Here is a 17606-nt window from a genome sequence, read left to right on the forward strand (position 1 = left end):
GCTTTATTTCTATTCATCAAAGAATCCTGTAAAAATGTATCATGGTTTCCACAAAAAATATTAAGCAGTGTCGCTGTTTTCAACATACAGTAGATAATAATAAGAAATATTACCTATCACCAAATCAGTCTATTTGAATGATTTCTGAAGGATCATGTGACACTGAAGACTGGAGTAATGACTTCTGAAAATTCAGCTTTGCCAGCACAGTAATAAGTATAATAATATAATAAGTGACATTTAAAATGTATTCAAATATTATATATAATTATATATAAATACAACTATTTTTAAGCGCAATATTATATCACAAAATTACTGTTTTTATTGTATTTTTGATCAAATAAATGCAGGCTCTATAAGCTTAATAAACTTTAAAATCTTACCAACCCCAAACTTTTGAACAGTTGTGTGTGAACATATATTCACAACTAATTAAAATATAAAAATGTACAGCTATTTTGTTATAAAGAAATAAATCGTGGATTTTGGCAGCCGAATGGCATAGAAATTAACCAGCAGGGGCTAATTGGGCCTTCCTAACCAGGCTCAACCCTTGACCCATTGGCACCCATAACATCTGTTTAACATCTAATGTGCTTGTAGATCGTCTTTGTGTGTTTGTATAAAAGAAAATATTTTCTTCATTGTCTTCATCTAATTCCTCTGTCGTGAGAGTAAGCGTACACATGAGCAGTTACTGTCACACAGTCATGAGCGGCGGTGACGTGCATTTGATTTTTGCGTCTGTCAATCTGTCAATGGATGAACTGTCTCTGAAGAATGACTTTTGTCTCGGTGCTCTGAACTCTGCACAGATTAAGCCATCCACTTTTGGCTGGCCTTATAATAACAGTCATAAGCATTTATGTGCTAAGAGTCTCAGCATATGGAGCTGATCACCTTCACAACTGGCAGCCGTGGGTCACGTTACTGATGAGTAATTTAGGGAGCCGCGGCCTCTTATTCTAACGTGCTTAATTTTTCTTCCATCTCAGTTTCTGCTTTCTCTCGCTCTCTCAACGTTCAGAGGAAAAATTTTCATTAAAGTCTATTTATAGAGCGTGTTTTAATAGGCAGACCTCAGCAACAAGAGGAAATAAGAAAACCTTGAAAATGCTCAATCAGAGAATCTGCTCATTTCCTCCGGCTGCCTATTACAAGTGACCTTACTGCGAGAATGAAGTTGCACTCGCAAGGATCGTGCAAGCGTGATTGCGAGGATGACTAACAGAGCTGGAGTTCCTGATGGGTAAATCGTGCCTGCATGATGAGTTTGGTTAGTCAGCCTAGTGTAACATGGCTCTCTCAGCGGTATGTGTGATTTGGAGGAAGTCAGTTATGTCCGAGGCAGAGAGGACAAACTTGCACCTGAATAAAATCAGCTCATGCTCTCACACCAAGAAAGAAAAAAAATGGACTTCAGTCATTTGCATGGGTAAATGACAATAAAGATTTTATTTGCTTTAATAAGAGAAAATAGATGAATTAGAATAATATGAGAAATATCCTTTCTATTAATTGGATGTGACATATCTTTGTCTTAGTTTTTGTTTTGCCTTTATCATTTATGAAAGCATTATGTATATCTAAAAAGTCTTTGCCTTGGACAATGAGCCGGAGAGTGTTGAGTGTGTAATGATGTATTGATATGAATAATAACCTCGTTGAGTGAATAATGATCTGTTCCAACACACTGGAAAAAAAACTCCTTCCACACTCAATTAAACAGACTACTGTAACTTCAGTTCAGTGATAGTTTTGTTTGAAATTATTAATGTTTTGATTAAAAAGGAAAGGCTTTGGACTGGCTCTACCATTCACTTTATCACATTTTACCAAATTAAATGGTATATCTGGTCCAATTCTCTTTCTTTACTCCCTTTCTCTCTCAATCTCCCTCATGTGTGTCATAAACACCTCTGTTTTATCTCACATTGAGATGTAACAGCTAAGCTGATCACTGGTTTCTGTCACCTCCCAAAGCTCTGGGCCAATCGCTGCCTTGTCCTCCCAGGTCACCAAATTGTTCCAATTATTTGATCAACAGGAAATATTCAAAGACTTCTGAAGGGAGCATCAAGAAACGGCTGCTCTTTCCATCTTAAAAGCTGTGTTTAACACATCATAGGAGGACCTTGAGCTAATGTATTAGTCATGGCGATGACATCGCAGAATGATTACAGGTGACCAAGTTATCAAAACGGCTTTGACAGCAGATTATTGGTCTTACTGAGGTAAGGCAGATAGAAGAGGAACGTGTGTGTGTGTGTGTGTGTGTGTATCTTCTGTGTTTTTTTTCTTGAGTTTTAAAGATCCTATTGATGTGCCAATGGAACAAGTTTGTCAAGGTCGTTTTTTCACCTCTTTTAGACACCTGAAATGAGATGAGGTGAAAACGGCAATAGGTTTTCTAAACACGCATGCACACTGAAGGAACCGCTCTGCACCTTCATCCACTGTCACGGATGCTTCAGAAATAATAACAGCCTTAGAGACACTGATGCAGAAAACAGAGGGCGAAAGTAGGCAGACTGAAGCTCAAGCTCTGACATGTTTGTGGGTGAATAGCCATGCTCCCTGCTAGGAGTCTTGCCGTCTTAGTGTCGCTGTCTAATTTCGCCGTGTGTTTGTGTGTGTGTGGTGAAAGCCTATGCTGTGAGCATCTGTCCACATGTGTCTCTGTTGCAGTAGCACATGAGTATGTATGGCGGCAAGATGACACAGAGCTGGCATATCGTTGGCAGACCAGTGTCATGGATGGCTTGTGCTTTTGCATTGCTGCTTGTGTTTTTGGCGGTCATAGCTGTCCATTTAAGCCATTAATGGTTGTCTGTATCTAGCCATACTCCATAGTCTCAGAGCACTTACTTTCCTATTCACAACCGCACAGAATGTCAGTGGGTCTTTATACATATGATCTGATCAGGGGTGCGTTTCCCAAACTATGATCGCAAGTTCTGTCGTTACCAATAGAGTTCAATGGAAATAACGACCATAGTTAGCTAACGAAGGTTTTGAGAAATGCACCCCTGATTTGTGCCACAAAACCCCCATGTTTAATTTGTCCCCCCTCCACCCGCAAATCGTGATCGATTTCAACCCTTAGACGCGCCGCGCTTTGGCTGGCGCTGAGCCAGAGAAAGACAAGCTCAGAAAAAAGAACATTTCATAACTGTTCAGTGTTCAACCGAATAAAGTTTATTTTAGGTTTCAGACATTTAAAAACGCTTCAATTAAGTAAAAAAAAATATATTTAGTTTGTTAAATAGGCTACACACTGATTTCTATAGAAAGCGTCAATAATAATCCTTTCAATTAATGGACTACGTGTTTTATTCCTATTAAATATACACATTGTGTAGGTTAGTATAAAGTTTACTCTGTTTTTCTACCACACTGGACACTTACTTTCATGTATTTCGGGAGAAATAGGTGAATTTACGTGATGTTAATCCAACAGATCCACACGGCAGCGTCCAGTGCATAAATATTATCAACATGGTCATTATTGTGCCTGCATGACACGTTGCTATGGAAATAATAAAGTTATTTGTATAGATTATTTAATTATTTAATATTGCGCTTTCGTATAATTACCACTGTCCATTGACATAATATATCACGAGTTAAAATAAAATAAACTGTAGGCTACTCTTGGGGGCCCTCTGGTGGCTGAATGAAATAAGTGACTTCATCAGTGAGAAATTTTAAAAAAATTTCAAGTGATGTTTTTCAAAATGGGATTTATTCAGGAATTAAATGAGTAACGCTCTAGGGATGTAACTGTTTGAAAATGTCTTATCAGGATTATAGTGACCAAAATTATCACAGTTATCAGTATTATCACGGTATTGTTAAAATGTGCTGGAGATGTTCAACAAATACCGACACATAAATCACTTCAAGTTTTATATTTAAAAATCAACAAACAACAAATAAAATGACTCTTTGTTTGCATAATCACTAAATCAAATGATGTTCGGATTTTAAATGACAACTTGACTGACAACAGTTTAATAGCATGTTCAAATGTCTAATGTAAATGTTCAAACAAAGCTTTGAAAAAGTTTCATAAAAAGGTAAACCTCACATTTCAGCCTTTTAAAGAAAAGGGTTAAGTCAAAATGATAATTGATTAATAAATGATTATATGTATTTTATCTGCTCCATAAATAATTCTAGATAACTTATCTGAATTGTTTAAATGTGTAGAATCCACATAAGCTTGTTTTTCATCAACCGGTCAAAATTTACAGCAGGGCATGCGAATTCAATCAGTTTTTGGCCAGACAGAAACTGCACACAGGCTGAATGTAAATATAAGTCTCTGTAAATCCACTCTCTGACACTAGATGGCGCTGATGGAAAAGCTGAATTACAGTTGTTTCCATAAACTGCGTGGACAAAGCAGCATTGCGATTTTTAAGAACGCTTCTTTTAGGTATTATATTGAGCAAAGATGAAAACACAATGCCATCAAATCGTTTCTGAAGACAGTCAGAACCTTCAGAGGTACATTCATAGAATTAATTAATTCATATTCATTTGTATAATTCTCTTAGCACTGTTTTAAAACCTCCCAGCTTTTCCGCCCTATTTTCACTCAAAACGAAACTACTCTGAGTGCTGTGCGCACATGAGACTGTTACTTAAAACTGTGCTTTATGCTGGACAGTATTTATTTATCGTGAGTTGTTCAAATCGCGGTAATCGAATACGGTTTTAATGATAATAAAAATGTGAAACTTTATTACTAACCGTGGGGAATTTTATCATGATTTATCATCAAATCGGTAATCGTTACATCCCTATAACGCTCTTCATCTGTGAATCGTTAATTTAACATGCATTTATAAACATTGATTCAGGAATGAAACAAGTGACTTACTGTGTCCCATTTCACCTACATATACTGTGCCCTAAAAAGTATGTAGTCTTTTTGTAAATAGAAAGTCAATACATTTGAGCATGTAGTAGAAGAGTTGGCTAAATTTTGAAGACAAATTATGTCATAAAATTGTACTCTGTTGCATAGTTATGTTCATTCTGTCAGTGTAAACAGGCCTTTCACTCATCCTGTCACTGTTAACATCCTTATATACACAATTCATATTGTATTAAATTAAATTAAATAACTAAACAAAGAATTCCTCCTACCTTATTGGAGAGAAAACAAGTAGCACGTTGATCTGCCAAACATATGTTTTGCTGTTATGCTGCTTGCATGTTGAAGGTTTACAATGTTGTTGCAAATGAAATATAAAACAAATAACATGAAAAATTATTCATTAGTAACTGAAACCCGTTTGAGTTATTAATAGTGTTTCTCTCCTCAACCATTAATCTCATGAACATCAGCCATGTTTGTAGTTCTTTTTGTTTGTGTTTGTAGTACTGAACTGAATCCTCCTCCAAAATATGATGGGTTATGGACAATATTAGCCATTAGAGTGTGCAAAGATCCACTCTTCAAAAATCTGGCAGAATAGTAGACCACCTGGAGACTTTTGGCATATTCTTTCAAAATCCTAAGCTTTGGGACATACTTACTCTAATCTCACATACTATTTAGGATGGATGTTATGCATATTGGATGCATTGACTGTATTCATCAGTGAGTCGCTGATTCATTCATTCAATCAGTTTTCTCAAAAACACTGATTCATTCAAGAATTTAAAAAGTAACTCATTAGTGAGTCATTGAATCTTTCAGCTGGTTCGTTCAAAATCATTGAATCATTCATTTAACCAATTTGTTAAAAATTGCTCATTCGTTCAGCAACAAAAGTGATTAATGTCTCAGAAAATTTGAAGTGTAATTAACGTGTGCATATAAACCTGTGCAACGTTAATTGCATGTTTTCTTTGGGTAAATGTGATTGACATTTTGTATGTGTGTTACAGGGTGCCACCATAAAGAAGGATGAACACAGTGGAGCAATCATAGTGGCACGCATCATGAGAGGCGGGGCAGCAGACAGAAGTGGTGGGTGCTAATGTACCTTTTTTTTCTCTGTACACAAATGCACTCAGCACCCAGATTTTTAGTTTGTTTACATGAAGCCTGAGATGGTTTATTACACCGAATAAACTGCTGAAGTGCTGTATGTGGTCTCTTAACTTCTCTTTTTATCCACTCCTCTTTGTTACGACCAGGGCTGATACATGTCGGAGATGAGCTGAAAGAGGTCAACGGTATCCCTGTAGATGACAAAAAGCCTGAGGAAATCATTCGCATCCTGGTATGCGTGTGTGTCTGTGGACTGTCAACATGAAAAAAAGCTTTTAAAAAAAGTTTAACTGTAGTAATACAACCCGCATTCCGGTAATGTTGGGACGTTTTTTTTTTTTAATTTGAATAAAATGAAAACTAAAAGACTTTCAAATCACATGAGCCAATATTTTATTCACAACAGAACATAGATAACATAAATGTATAAACTGAGAAATTTTACAATTTTATGCACAAAATGAGCTCATTTCAAATTTGATGCCTGCTTCAGGTCTCAAAATAGTTGGGACAGGGGCATGTTTACCATGGTGTAGCATCTCCTCTTCTTTTCTAAACAGTTTGAAGACATCTGGGCATCAAGGTTATGAGTTTCTGGAATTTTGGTGTTGGAATTTGGTCCCATTCTTGCGTGATATTGGTTTCCAGCTGCTGAAGAGTTCATGGTCGTCTTTGACATATTTTTCGTTTAATGATGCGCCAAATGTTCTCTATAGGTGAAAGATCTGGACTGCAGGCAGGCCAATTCAGCACCCGGACTCTTCTACTATGAAGCCATGCTGTTGTAGTAGCTGCAGTATGTGGTTTTGCATTGTCCTGCTGAAATACACGTCGTCTGGAGGGGAGCATATGTTGCTCTAAAACCTTTATATACCTTTCAGCATTCATAGTGCCTTCCAAAACATGCAAGCTGCCCATACCATATGCACTTATGCTCCCCCATACCATCAGAGATGCTGGCTTTTGAACTGAACGCTGATGACACTCTGGAAGGTCTCCCTCCTCTTTAGCCCAGAGGACACGGCGGCGCTTCTGGACCATGTTCACATATTGTTTCCTTTTTGCATGATAGAGCTTTATTTGGCATCTGCAGGTGGCACGGCGGATTGTGTTTACTGACAGTGGTTTCTGGAAGTATTCCTGGGCCCATTTAGTAATGTCAATGCAGTGTCGTCTGAGGGCCCGAAGACCACGGGCATCCAGCAAAGGTCTTGCCCCTTACGCACAGAGATTTATCCAGTTTCTCTGAATCTTTTGATGATGTTATGCACTGTAGATGATGAGATTTGCAAAGCCTTTGCAATTTGATGTATTCCACAATCTTTTTACGCACTCTTTCACAGGTTGGAGACCTGATGTCAATTAACTTAATTAGTTGCTAGATGTTCTCCCAGCTGAATCTGTTCAAAATTTCTTGCTTTTTCAGCCCTTTGTTGCCCCTGTGCCAACTTTTTTGAGACCTGTAGCAGGCATCAAATTTGAAATTAGCTAATTTAGTGGATAAGTGTAAAATTTCTCTGTTTAAACATTTGTTATGTTCTCTGGTCTATTGTGAATAAAATATTGGCTCATGTGATTTGAAAGTCTTTTAGTTTTCATTCTATTCAATTTTAAAAAACGTCCCAACATTTCTGGAATTCAGGTTGTATAACAACAAAAAAGGGAAAGTGAAAAAGGGATTTTATCCAAAGGGAAATGTTTTGACTGTTATTGTATGAAACATTATAGGCTAAGAAGTTGGAAGTTGAAAGTGTTTAAAATAATTCCCCAGGCTATTTCAGAAGAAATTAAAAAGAGCTAGTAGAAGTTTAAATTGAAATAGATAGGATATAAAATCAAATGAATAAATGTGCACTGGTGCATTAATTTGGTCTTTTTTTTTAAATGCTTAAAAGGTGGTTGATATGTTGTCTTTTGACTGTTTATAGTCCCAGTCACAAGGTGCCATCACGTTCAAAGTGGTCCCAGGCATCAAAGAGGAGGCACAAAGCAAAGAGCCCAAGGTACAATTCATCCTCACTATTGCCGATCAGACATGATGAACAGGAAAAAGAGTTGGCCTATATGTGAAGTTCTACTCAAACAGTGGGGGAGTTTGATGGATAAGCTTTTGTTCCTATTCATCTTCAACACAAGTGATTTGCACTAAACCTCTCAGCTCCCGTGAAGCTTACAAACATTCTCTGTCGATCTGTTCCTAAACCAAGAGAGCTGCCACACAGCCTGCTGTCTACATGAAACCTCAATAATGACTGATTTGAAATGCTGTATATATGCAGCTACTCTTAGTAGTTACTCACTCGCATCGCACAAATAGCACTCTTCATGTGAAGCCTGCTAGAAACTTCAGTCAGAACCATTTACTCCTGATTGATTCCAGTAGAATTAAGACCATGTTTCTAAGCTAAAGATATGATGCAATTAAAGACTAAACATAGATTGCATACACAATATTAGGTAAAATTAATTCATTTTGGTGGTAGTCGTCTACTTTTTAGCAAAAATTTTGCAATGCATTCTGAGATTGCTTTGTCCGTGGAAAAATAAATGAAATGCCGACTGAAATTTCAGTCAAAACATACATGTAAATTAACATCATGAACGTGCCAAAAAATGTTCCCTTAGTGGACAAGTCAGTGTTTTAAGATTAAATATACAACCATTCAAACGTTTAGAGTCTGTAAGGTTTTATTTTTTTAAATGTTTGTATGGCTGAATTTATTTAGTCAACAATAAAGCAAAAACAGCAATAATGTGAAATATTGTCAGAATTTAAAATAACTGTTTTCTATTTAATATATTTGAAAATGTTATTTTCCTGTGATGGCAAAGCTTGAATTTTCAGCAGCCATTATTCCAGTCTTCAGTGTCACATAATCCTTCAAAATAACATTTTAATATGCTGATTTGGTGTTCAAGTGTCATTTATAATTTCTTATTACTATCAAAAACGCAATGAAAAAAAGCATTTATTTTTATCAAAAGAATAGCATTTATTTTTAAAACGTGGAAACATTTTTTAACATTATAAATGTCTCAACTGTCAGTTTTTATGTATATTTAATGTATCCATGTTGAATATGAAAGTGAATTTCTTAAAAAAAAAAAAAAAAAAATTACAAAAATTTAAAAGTCTTACTGACCCCAATCTTTTGGGTGTTGTTTTGTAAATGAGCACTGTACCATTTCTATGCGGGTCTGTTATATTCCTTTTACAGTGCTGTAATGGTTTAAATATGTTTCAGTTTTGAATTTAGTCATAACCCGCGTGTGTGTGTGTGTGTGTGTGTGTGTGTGTGTGTGTGTGTTATCCAGTGACCGTAGTTTACTGTTTTCCGCACGTGTAATGAATATGTTGAAGTGCTGCTAATTGGCTGCACATGTGTAAGAGGGATAAAAAAAATGATGGAGTGCTAGACAGAGATGAAGCGTTCCCTCAGGATGTATTGGTGTGTTTGTGGGGAACGTTCTCCTCTGTAACATCGTTTTTCTGTATGGCACATGCAGCTCTCTAAATCAACACAAGCCACTGCTCTGCGCTTTGGGAACTTTGTTATCTCTGTTTGCTCTCAATAGCCTTTTTTATTTGTCTTTTTTATTTATTTGATATGTCAGCACCATCACTCCAATCCTTTAAATACCTCATGATCTTCTTTGTTAGAGAGAAGCTCTAATGAGAATCGCATAGTTGTAGTGCATATGTGTGGAAAGTAAGCCTGCCTGCTACCCAAAATACATCTTTATTTGGTCATGGTTTAGAGAGAGGGACGGAGCTGATGTGATTTGAATCTCATCCTTCTCTAATTTCATTTTAATCCATTTAATGTTGTTCATTTTAAAGCTGTTTCTCTCTCTCTTACTCTTCAGATGTTTGTAAAGGCGCTTTTTGACTACAATCCAGCTGAGGATAAAGCGATCCCTTGCAAGGAGGCAGGCTTGGCATTCAGGAAGGGAGATATCCTGCAGGTTATGAGCCAGGACGATGCCACCTGGTGGCAAGCCAAACTGGAGGGTGATGGCAACCTGCGTGCAGGACTCATCCCATCCAAACACTTTCAGGAGAGGTTAGCCAATGCTTTTCTCTCTTCCCTGCTCCTTTCCTCCCACTATCACCAGTTTTAAATTCTACAGCACTCCATGACTCCATCATCCTGTCCGCCCTCTGTCCAGCCCCCTCATATATCATATTCTCCTGTCATGCATCCATCTCTCTGTCTCTCGATCATTCCAGACTTCTTCCACTCCATTACAACCTGACTTTCACTCCCTACTATGAAAGGAATGGCTTTTCTGACTCTTTTTTTTTTTTGTCTTCCTCATCATTTTTTTCCCTTTTTGTGCAAGAGGGCTCGGCCAAAATACTTTGGATTTCCGTGGCTGTCTGGGCTGGAATGAGTAATGACAGACAATGATAGCACTGGTTCACATCCACTTTGGACGTCCACACACGGAAAATTGCACATCAGTAGCGTTCTTTGTAAAGTGGACTCTGACGTGCATGCACATGTGCGCTGCCTTAGGAAATAGTTTCTTTGCTCTATTTCTCTTGAAAAAAGTAACTTTCAATTGTAAAACATATTTTTGAACCTGTCAAATGTACAGTAGCAAGTGCTGTTTCTGGCTGACCATTCTTTCTCTCGCTCACACACACTCACTCACTAATGGATACTTAGGCAGGTAGCTCTGCATTGTAGTGAAGTGTTTAGTAATCCCCATACGGTCGTGAAATCTGATGGTTTTATTGCATGTCTCTGTATGGCTACACTCACAGCAACAGAATAGATTTGTCAGTCTGGTTCCGAATGGTAAATTTGTAATTAAGTTACATTTGACACATTTTGGTTATAAACGAGTGTGACAAATGTATTAGATGGTCAAACGGACTCCCTTACATTTTCAGCACTCGCTGTCGTCGGTTGATTCAGATTTGCTTCTTAAATTGCTTCTCACTCGTATCAGCCAGTAAATACATGTCAGTTGCAAACATTGACTTTGTGTGTGTAGATTATTTATTTGCCTCTCTAGCTTTTTATCTTTCTCTCTCAATTCTTTCAGGAGGTTGGCAACCTGGAGACCCATGACCGTCACGACTCTTCAGAGAACCCCCAGCAAAAGATTTTGTAAGGACCACACTACAATCATGCAGCAACTAAAACAACCACTGAAACACGCACATACACAGCAGGGCTCAACAATAAGTTTTTTTTTTTGTTTTGTTTCTTCTTTTGTGCTAGTCTAGTCAGGCTATTAGTTGTGGCCCCACTATGAAAAAATACTTGATTTTTATTATCATTTTATTTTTAGGTATAATATTTGTATTTCTCTTTTAAACTTAAGTTTTCATTTTTATTTACAAACGTGAATTTTGCAAAAAGTTGGAACCTATACAGCTGTAATATAACCTTCATAAACACTTTTGCTAGAAAATTATAGCATATCATGCAAAACATTACATTACATTGTAGTTTTCAACATTTTTACTGGTACTTTCAAGACTGTCACAAATCATTTTAGTATTTGGCAAAATCTTACCCATGGCTAGACATTATTTTGAAGACAAATCATTATAATTTGCAAAAACAGTGTTGATAAAATCACTGAAACAGTGGTTCTCAACCAGTGGTCCGGGGCCCACCAGAGGGCCTCAACAAACCTTCAGAGACACTGAAGGATGACTTCAAAGCTTAAAGTATTTTAAATGAATAAATTCTTATTAGTATACATATTTGAAAAAATCTAATAGATTTGTATATAAAAGTCTAATACTAATTTTATATATATATATATATACCTTATTGTTGAGCCCTGTATATACTCATCTTTTTGTTCCTGGACTACTGCAGTAATGATCTTTAAACTGTCATATGCAAAAGGCCCATGTATTGCAGATGCTCTGACGTGACTCTTTAAGTAGAGCTATGGCTAGAAAAAAAAAGAAGAATAGTAGGAACAGCAACCGGAAAAGATTAGATGAGAGGGAGGGAAGGTTGGGAAGTGCAAGGTGAATGTGGTCAGGGAGCCAGACTCCCCTGATTGGTGCCAGGCAGATATCTGCACACATGTGTATTCATGTACATGTGCGTTAATGCACGCCTGGACATAAGCTTCCTCTCCTGGTTTCCATTAATGTCTCATGTCTGATTATTGCATGCGTGTGTGCGTGTATTTGTACACCACAGCTCTAATCTCTCCCACTGGCTGACAGCAGGGGTCTTTACGGAGCTGTGCTGGGTTACTCTCTACACATGGGCACACTTAAGACTCACCACGAGACAGACGCAAAGCAACACTCTCGACATGTTGCCGTCATCCGGACAGCTCCACACACACTTGATTGAATAATACAGCCATTCTGGATTCTTATCCCCCATGCCACATGCTCGGCCTCCCACCTCTTCCATTATTCTCCATCACTCTATCAGCTGCTTAAAACAATGAGAAGGAAAAGTTGATGTGCATGTCACTGAGGTATCGGTTCTTGATGAGTTTTCCAGGACCACCCCAGGAGTCGTGAAACTGCTGTCGTCTTTGCAGAGTCTTTATAACAAATAAGCATAAGTAATATTAAAGTGCTGCTTTTATTCAACTTTTCATGTGTAGAATTCTTCAGAATCACGTCATATATGGGAATTTGTAAGAAAAACTGAAAGCTCCGTGTATGACTTGACCAGAAACAGACCATATACAATACCAATCCAAATGTGTTCTCACACAGGTATAGATGCGTAGAAGTGTGCTTCGAAGAAAGAGGTTTGTTTGTTTGAAACTGCGTGAGCGTGTGCTTTAAGAGTAAGACCATCTGTCCACTGGCCTGCAGTGCGGTGACGTTAGCCCATATTTCAAAGAGCAGAGATGAGGGGCTCTCTTTGGATGACTGAACACACGCTAGTACTTTGAGCTGCAGATATGTGCACTCACATAAAGCCTTATTATCAGAACAGTATGATCACTAGTTGAGGCTGTATGTCATATCCATTACAAACTACACACCCCTGAACAGGTATAGAAAGTAAAACTGTGTTTTAAATCATTTACAAATCATGGTTTTCAAGCATGGAAATTAATCTTAAAAATAATGGATTTACCAGTTTGTTTTTCACAGTTGTTCATAGTTCAAAAGTATTTTGTTGGCAAAAGTATTTTTAGGGATTAAAAAATAGCCATTATCCAGTAGATGCTCATGAATTGCTCTAATAAGGGGTTAAAAGGGCTGGGAACACTGTACTTTACACTATATAGATTAATGTTAAGGAATAATAACTAGAAGGTGCTGGTTCAGTCCTCACAAGGAAGGAGCGCCATTATATCCTTGAGCAAGGTAATTATAGTTGACTTGAAATGGAAATTAACTCGTTGTTTTGTTTAAATGAATATTAATTATCTTTACATTCTACATTACATTTAGTCACTAAGCAGATGCGTCTATCCGAAGCGACTTGCAAATGAGGACAATAGAAGCAATCAAAACCAACAAGTCTCGGTTAGTCTAACGCAATACACGTAGCAAGGTTTGTTTTATATATATATCAATAATATAAATTTTGAATTGAATTGTGAACAATTCATCCATGCATTTTTTTTTTTCTTGAAATGTAATAAGTCAATCTTCCAGTGACGCAGACTTTGTTATAATAGATTACAAGCTTGTATTCAGGTCTGCCTCCATCCAGTCAACAACTGACAGAACCTGTCTCTGTACTATACATTTTTTTTTTTTTTTTTCTTATTTAATATTCCCTTTTACACAGAAATGTCAAATCTGCAACCTTCTAGTTACCAACCCTATAATATTGTGTTTTCTATAAACTTTTAGTCAATGTCTGTTTATATTGTTTACAAGTAGATTCCTCATAATACATCTTATCATCTTTTATGATGAACTTTTCTCTCTTTCTCTCGCTGCATTTGCTTGCAACCTAATTTCAGTTAATAATCCTCATGCAACCTAATATCAGTTAGTAACCTTAACATCTTCAGGACCACTGATCACAAGTTTCTTTTTGTTATTGTAGTGTTGACACATTGCACTTGGAACAATTTTCTTTGGGATATATGCACATGTCAACTGATATATTTACATAGGGTGCATATAAACAGTACATGTGGAATCTACAGTGGGATTGATTTAAATCTGTGTGTGTAAACATAGTGAGTTGGTAGGTCTATCCTGCCTCTTCACATACTCTAGTTTGTGCCCTCTGTTTGTTTGACCAGATATACTTGCTTTCATTCCAATTGTTCTGTCGTCATTGTTGATATGGAAACAATTTAAGCATCCCTTTAATCTACAGTCACCATCCTCACTTATTTGTATTAATCATCTGTTCTAGATTAATTTATGAATTGTTGTAGGCAAAAGGCATCTGTTATCTTTTTGGAATTATTGTCATGTAGAAATGGCATAATTTCAATAATCTTGTTTTCATATTTGCTTGGTCCAATTTATATCTTTTATGGAACTTTGACTAAACGCCTGGCAAATCCAAAAATGGATTCTGGGGACACATTTTACTGAAAAGTTCTTTTTTGATTTACATTCTCTGAAATGTCAGTAATTATGACATATGTGACAGTTATCCATTTTCACCTGTAAATCATACCCATTTACTTTGTATATATTTTTTTCTTATCCTAAGCTTAGTGGCCTCACTTCGTCTCAGACTTTAAGCATGCCCTTAGATCTGCTATTCATTTTCATTTTAATAAATTTTGTCTTGCTGGTCCTTTGGGTCACACCGACAAGGCAGATGCCTAAGGATTCACTTGACTGATAGCACACAAAAGATTTTACTGCCCTCCATCCTTCTCTTCATGGTATTGCTTTTTTGGCAGGACTGTGTGGATGTGTATGGCAGGCTGTGTAGATGCTGCCCTTTGCTCGTGTGTGTTTTGATTTAAGCTTGTTTAGTAGAATTGAGACCACATGAACTGGAGGAAGCTTTTAAAATGACTCCAAATGTTCTCATGTCTTCAGGCCTGCACATGCACACTCAAAAACACTTTCTCTGCTGTTATGAACTGTGTTAGTTGTTCGGTAGTTTCAGTTTCCTATGAGGTAAGCCATGGTTTACCACTTAGTAGCATACTAAAGACTTTTCATAGAAAACAAACATACAGTTTTACATTAGTTTGACATTTAAAGGGATAGTTCACCCAAAATTGAAAACCGTGATCAATTCATCACCCTCATGTTCTTCCAAACCTGTATGACTCACTTTCTTTTGTGAAAAAGAATACTTTTTGAAGAACAAAACACATTGGGTCTCACAGACTTTCATTAAAACAGCAGATGAAAGTAAAACAGGTTTTGTTGAACTGTCCCTTTAAAATTTGTATATTTCAGTGTATTTCAAATGTTTGTAATGTGTGCTTCCGGTCACATGACTATATCTTTCTTTTTTGTTTATTTTTTCTCTTCATAAGATGATGAGACGGTTGAATGTGGTAGGTCAGTTTCTTCTTCCTCCATTCTTTTGCTCTCCTCATCCCTCTCTTGATCTGTTCTTAATCTTTTTTTTATGTTTATCATATTCCTTTCTTTGCTTTCCCAGTGGAGGACATTGAAGGTACACCTTTCAGACTAACTCTGATTCGCCTATTAGATGTCATAGCCATTAGATCATTGGCTGGGGACCCCTGTATGTGGTAACAGAGTACCCAAACAATGAAGACACGGTTGATTAGCATTCATTGGACCACAACCACCTAATGGAGCGTAGCAGAGTGTGTAAAGGGGCCAAGAGTTCACTATACTGTATCTCTCTCATACACAAAGACATACAGTCACAGGCACACAATACATCCATTTTTGCCTTTCCAACTACGCCTTACCCGTTAAGTGATATTACTGTGAGTGCTCAGATGAATCCCATCCATTTTAGTCTTTCTTCATGAAAGACCGTGTGAATGTGAGTTTGAACGTGAATGTTTCCCTCAGTATTTCATAGTCTTATTGTTGTGTAAGATTCAAAAGATGTTTTGAATAACTTCTTTTATCCCATCTGTAAGATATGTATTGAATGCATTATGAGTTGTGTCTAATAGACAAAAGAAATCTTAAGTTTATGGCCCACATGGAAAGTTGTGAATGCTGCCAATAGATCTGTCCACCTGGTTCAGCTGTAGAGGATCAGCTGATGAAGAAATATGATAGTTGTGTTTGTCTGTAAAATACACAGCGGTTCAAAAGTTTGGAGTCTGTAATGTTTTTGAAAAAAGTCTCATGCTTATCGAAGTTGCATTTGTTTGGTCAAAAATACAGTAAAACAATTTCATTACGATTACAAATATAACTGTTTTCTACTTTAATGTGTTTTAAAATATCTTTTGTTCCTGATGGCAAAGCTGAATTTTTAGCAGCCATTATTCCAGTCATCACTGTCACACGATCATTCAGAAATGCTGGAAACAGAAATTTCTAAGATTTCTGTTTATTATCAGTGCTGAAACCAGTTGTGCGGATTAATATTTTTGTGGAAACCACACTCTCAGGAAAAAAAAAAGACATGAAAGCTGTCACTGGGGTGGTACTTTTTCAAAGGTACACCCTAAGTACCTTGAAGGTACATATTAGTACCTAAAGGCTGCATATTAGTACCTTATTATGATACAAATTAGTACATTTTGAAAGATTAAGTACTTTTTTTTTTTTTTTTTTTCCTGAGAGTGGCAGTTTTTCCCAGGATTCTTTGATGAACAGAATTATTTTGTTTAACAGTGTAAAAGTCTTTAAGGTCACTTTTGATCGATGTAATGTATCCTCCTGGCTGAATAAATGTAGTAATTTATTTATATTTTAAATCTTACTGATCCCAAACCTTTAAATGGTACTGTGGTCATTGTCAGTTTTATTTTTATACCTATAGGCCAAATTGACAATCTTTTGTTTTGCTCATCTTTCAGTATGTAGTAGTGTTTCCTAACCTCTCTCTAATATAAATCTGTCCTGATTCCTTCTGCCTTTCATAATTTGAAGAGGACACTGAGTTTGCCTCCTATTTAAGTGGACTCCATATTGGTGAGCTCTTTTTGATTATGCTTGATTTATGTGTTTGTACTCTGTCCCATATCATTCCTCTCTCTTCTGTCTGATTCATATTATTGATGAAGAGTTTGTGTATCCCGTTCTGTGTCATTCTCTCCTAACAGTTTCATGTGCTGTTAGCTCTCAATCTCCTCCCTCTCTCTCTCCTTCTCTGTGTGTGTCTGTGGACAAAAATCTTTTTTGACATGTGGCTGCACGCTGTTGCATGTCCTATAGTATCATTGTCTAGCTTCCTTCTGGCTTCACGTATCTCATCATTTATAAGTGGTAGCAGTCTGCATTTTCAGTCTGTATTTGTTTTTGGTTTTTTTGTTTCCCTGCGGTAGTTGCCACGGTCATTACCATGTGCTTTGTATGTTTTATCTAAGATTGACTTTGTTATTGTTAGTAGCAATTCCTGATTGTTGTTCAGTCTCATTCACAATACGAAGTGGAGGATTAAATCTGAAATATCTGATATCAGTGAAATCAAAGTAATCTCTACAGTCCTATGGTTAAAAAAAGAGGCAAATGTGCGCTAGTTCCTCATACAATCGCCCTGAGCAGCTG

The 17606-nt window shown here is 36.9% G+C and overlaps 1 protein-coding gene across 2 annotated transcripts in view; it reads left to right on the top strand.

Moving 5' to 3' along the window:
* The window catches only part of mpp7a (MAGUK p55 scaffold protein 7a), a 141678-nt gene that overhangs the window by 92030 nt on the left and 32042 nt on the right, over positions 1-17606 (top strand). For both annotated transcript variants that reach the window (XM_058793296.1, XM_058793297.1), the window contains 5 exons: positions 5908-5989; positions 6160-6245; positions 7942-8016; positions 9881-10077; positions 11069-11133. In XM_058793296.1, the coding sequence (XP_058649279.1) occupies positions 5908-5989; positions 6160-6245; positions 7942-8016; positions 9881-10077; positions 11069-11133 (505 nt within the window). The remainder of the gene's footprint in view (positions 1-5907; positions 5990-6159; positions 6246-7941; positions 8017-9880; positions 10078-11068; positions 11134-17606) is intronic.

Source organism: Onychostoma macrolepis, chromosome 12 (assembly GCF_012432095.1).
Source record: "Onychostoma macrolepis isolate SWU-2019 chromosome 12, ASM1243209v1, whole genome shotgun sequence".
NCBI classification, from domain to species: Eukaryota; Metazoa; Chordata; class Actinopteri; order Cypriniformes; family Cyprinidae; genus Onychostoma; species Onychostoma macrolepis.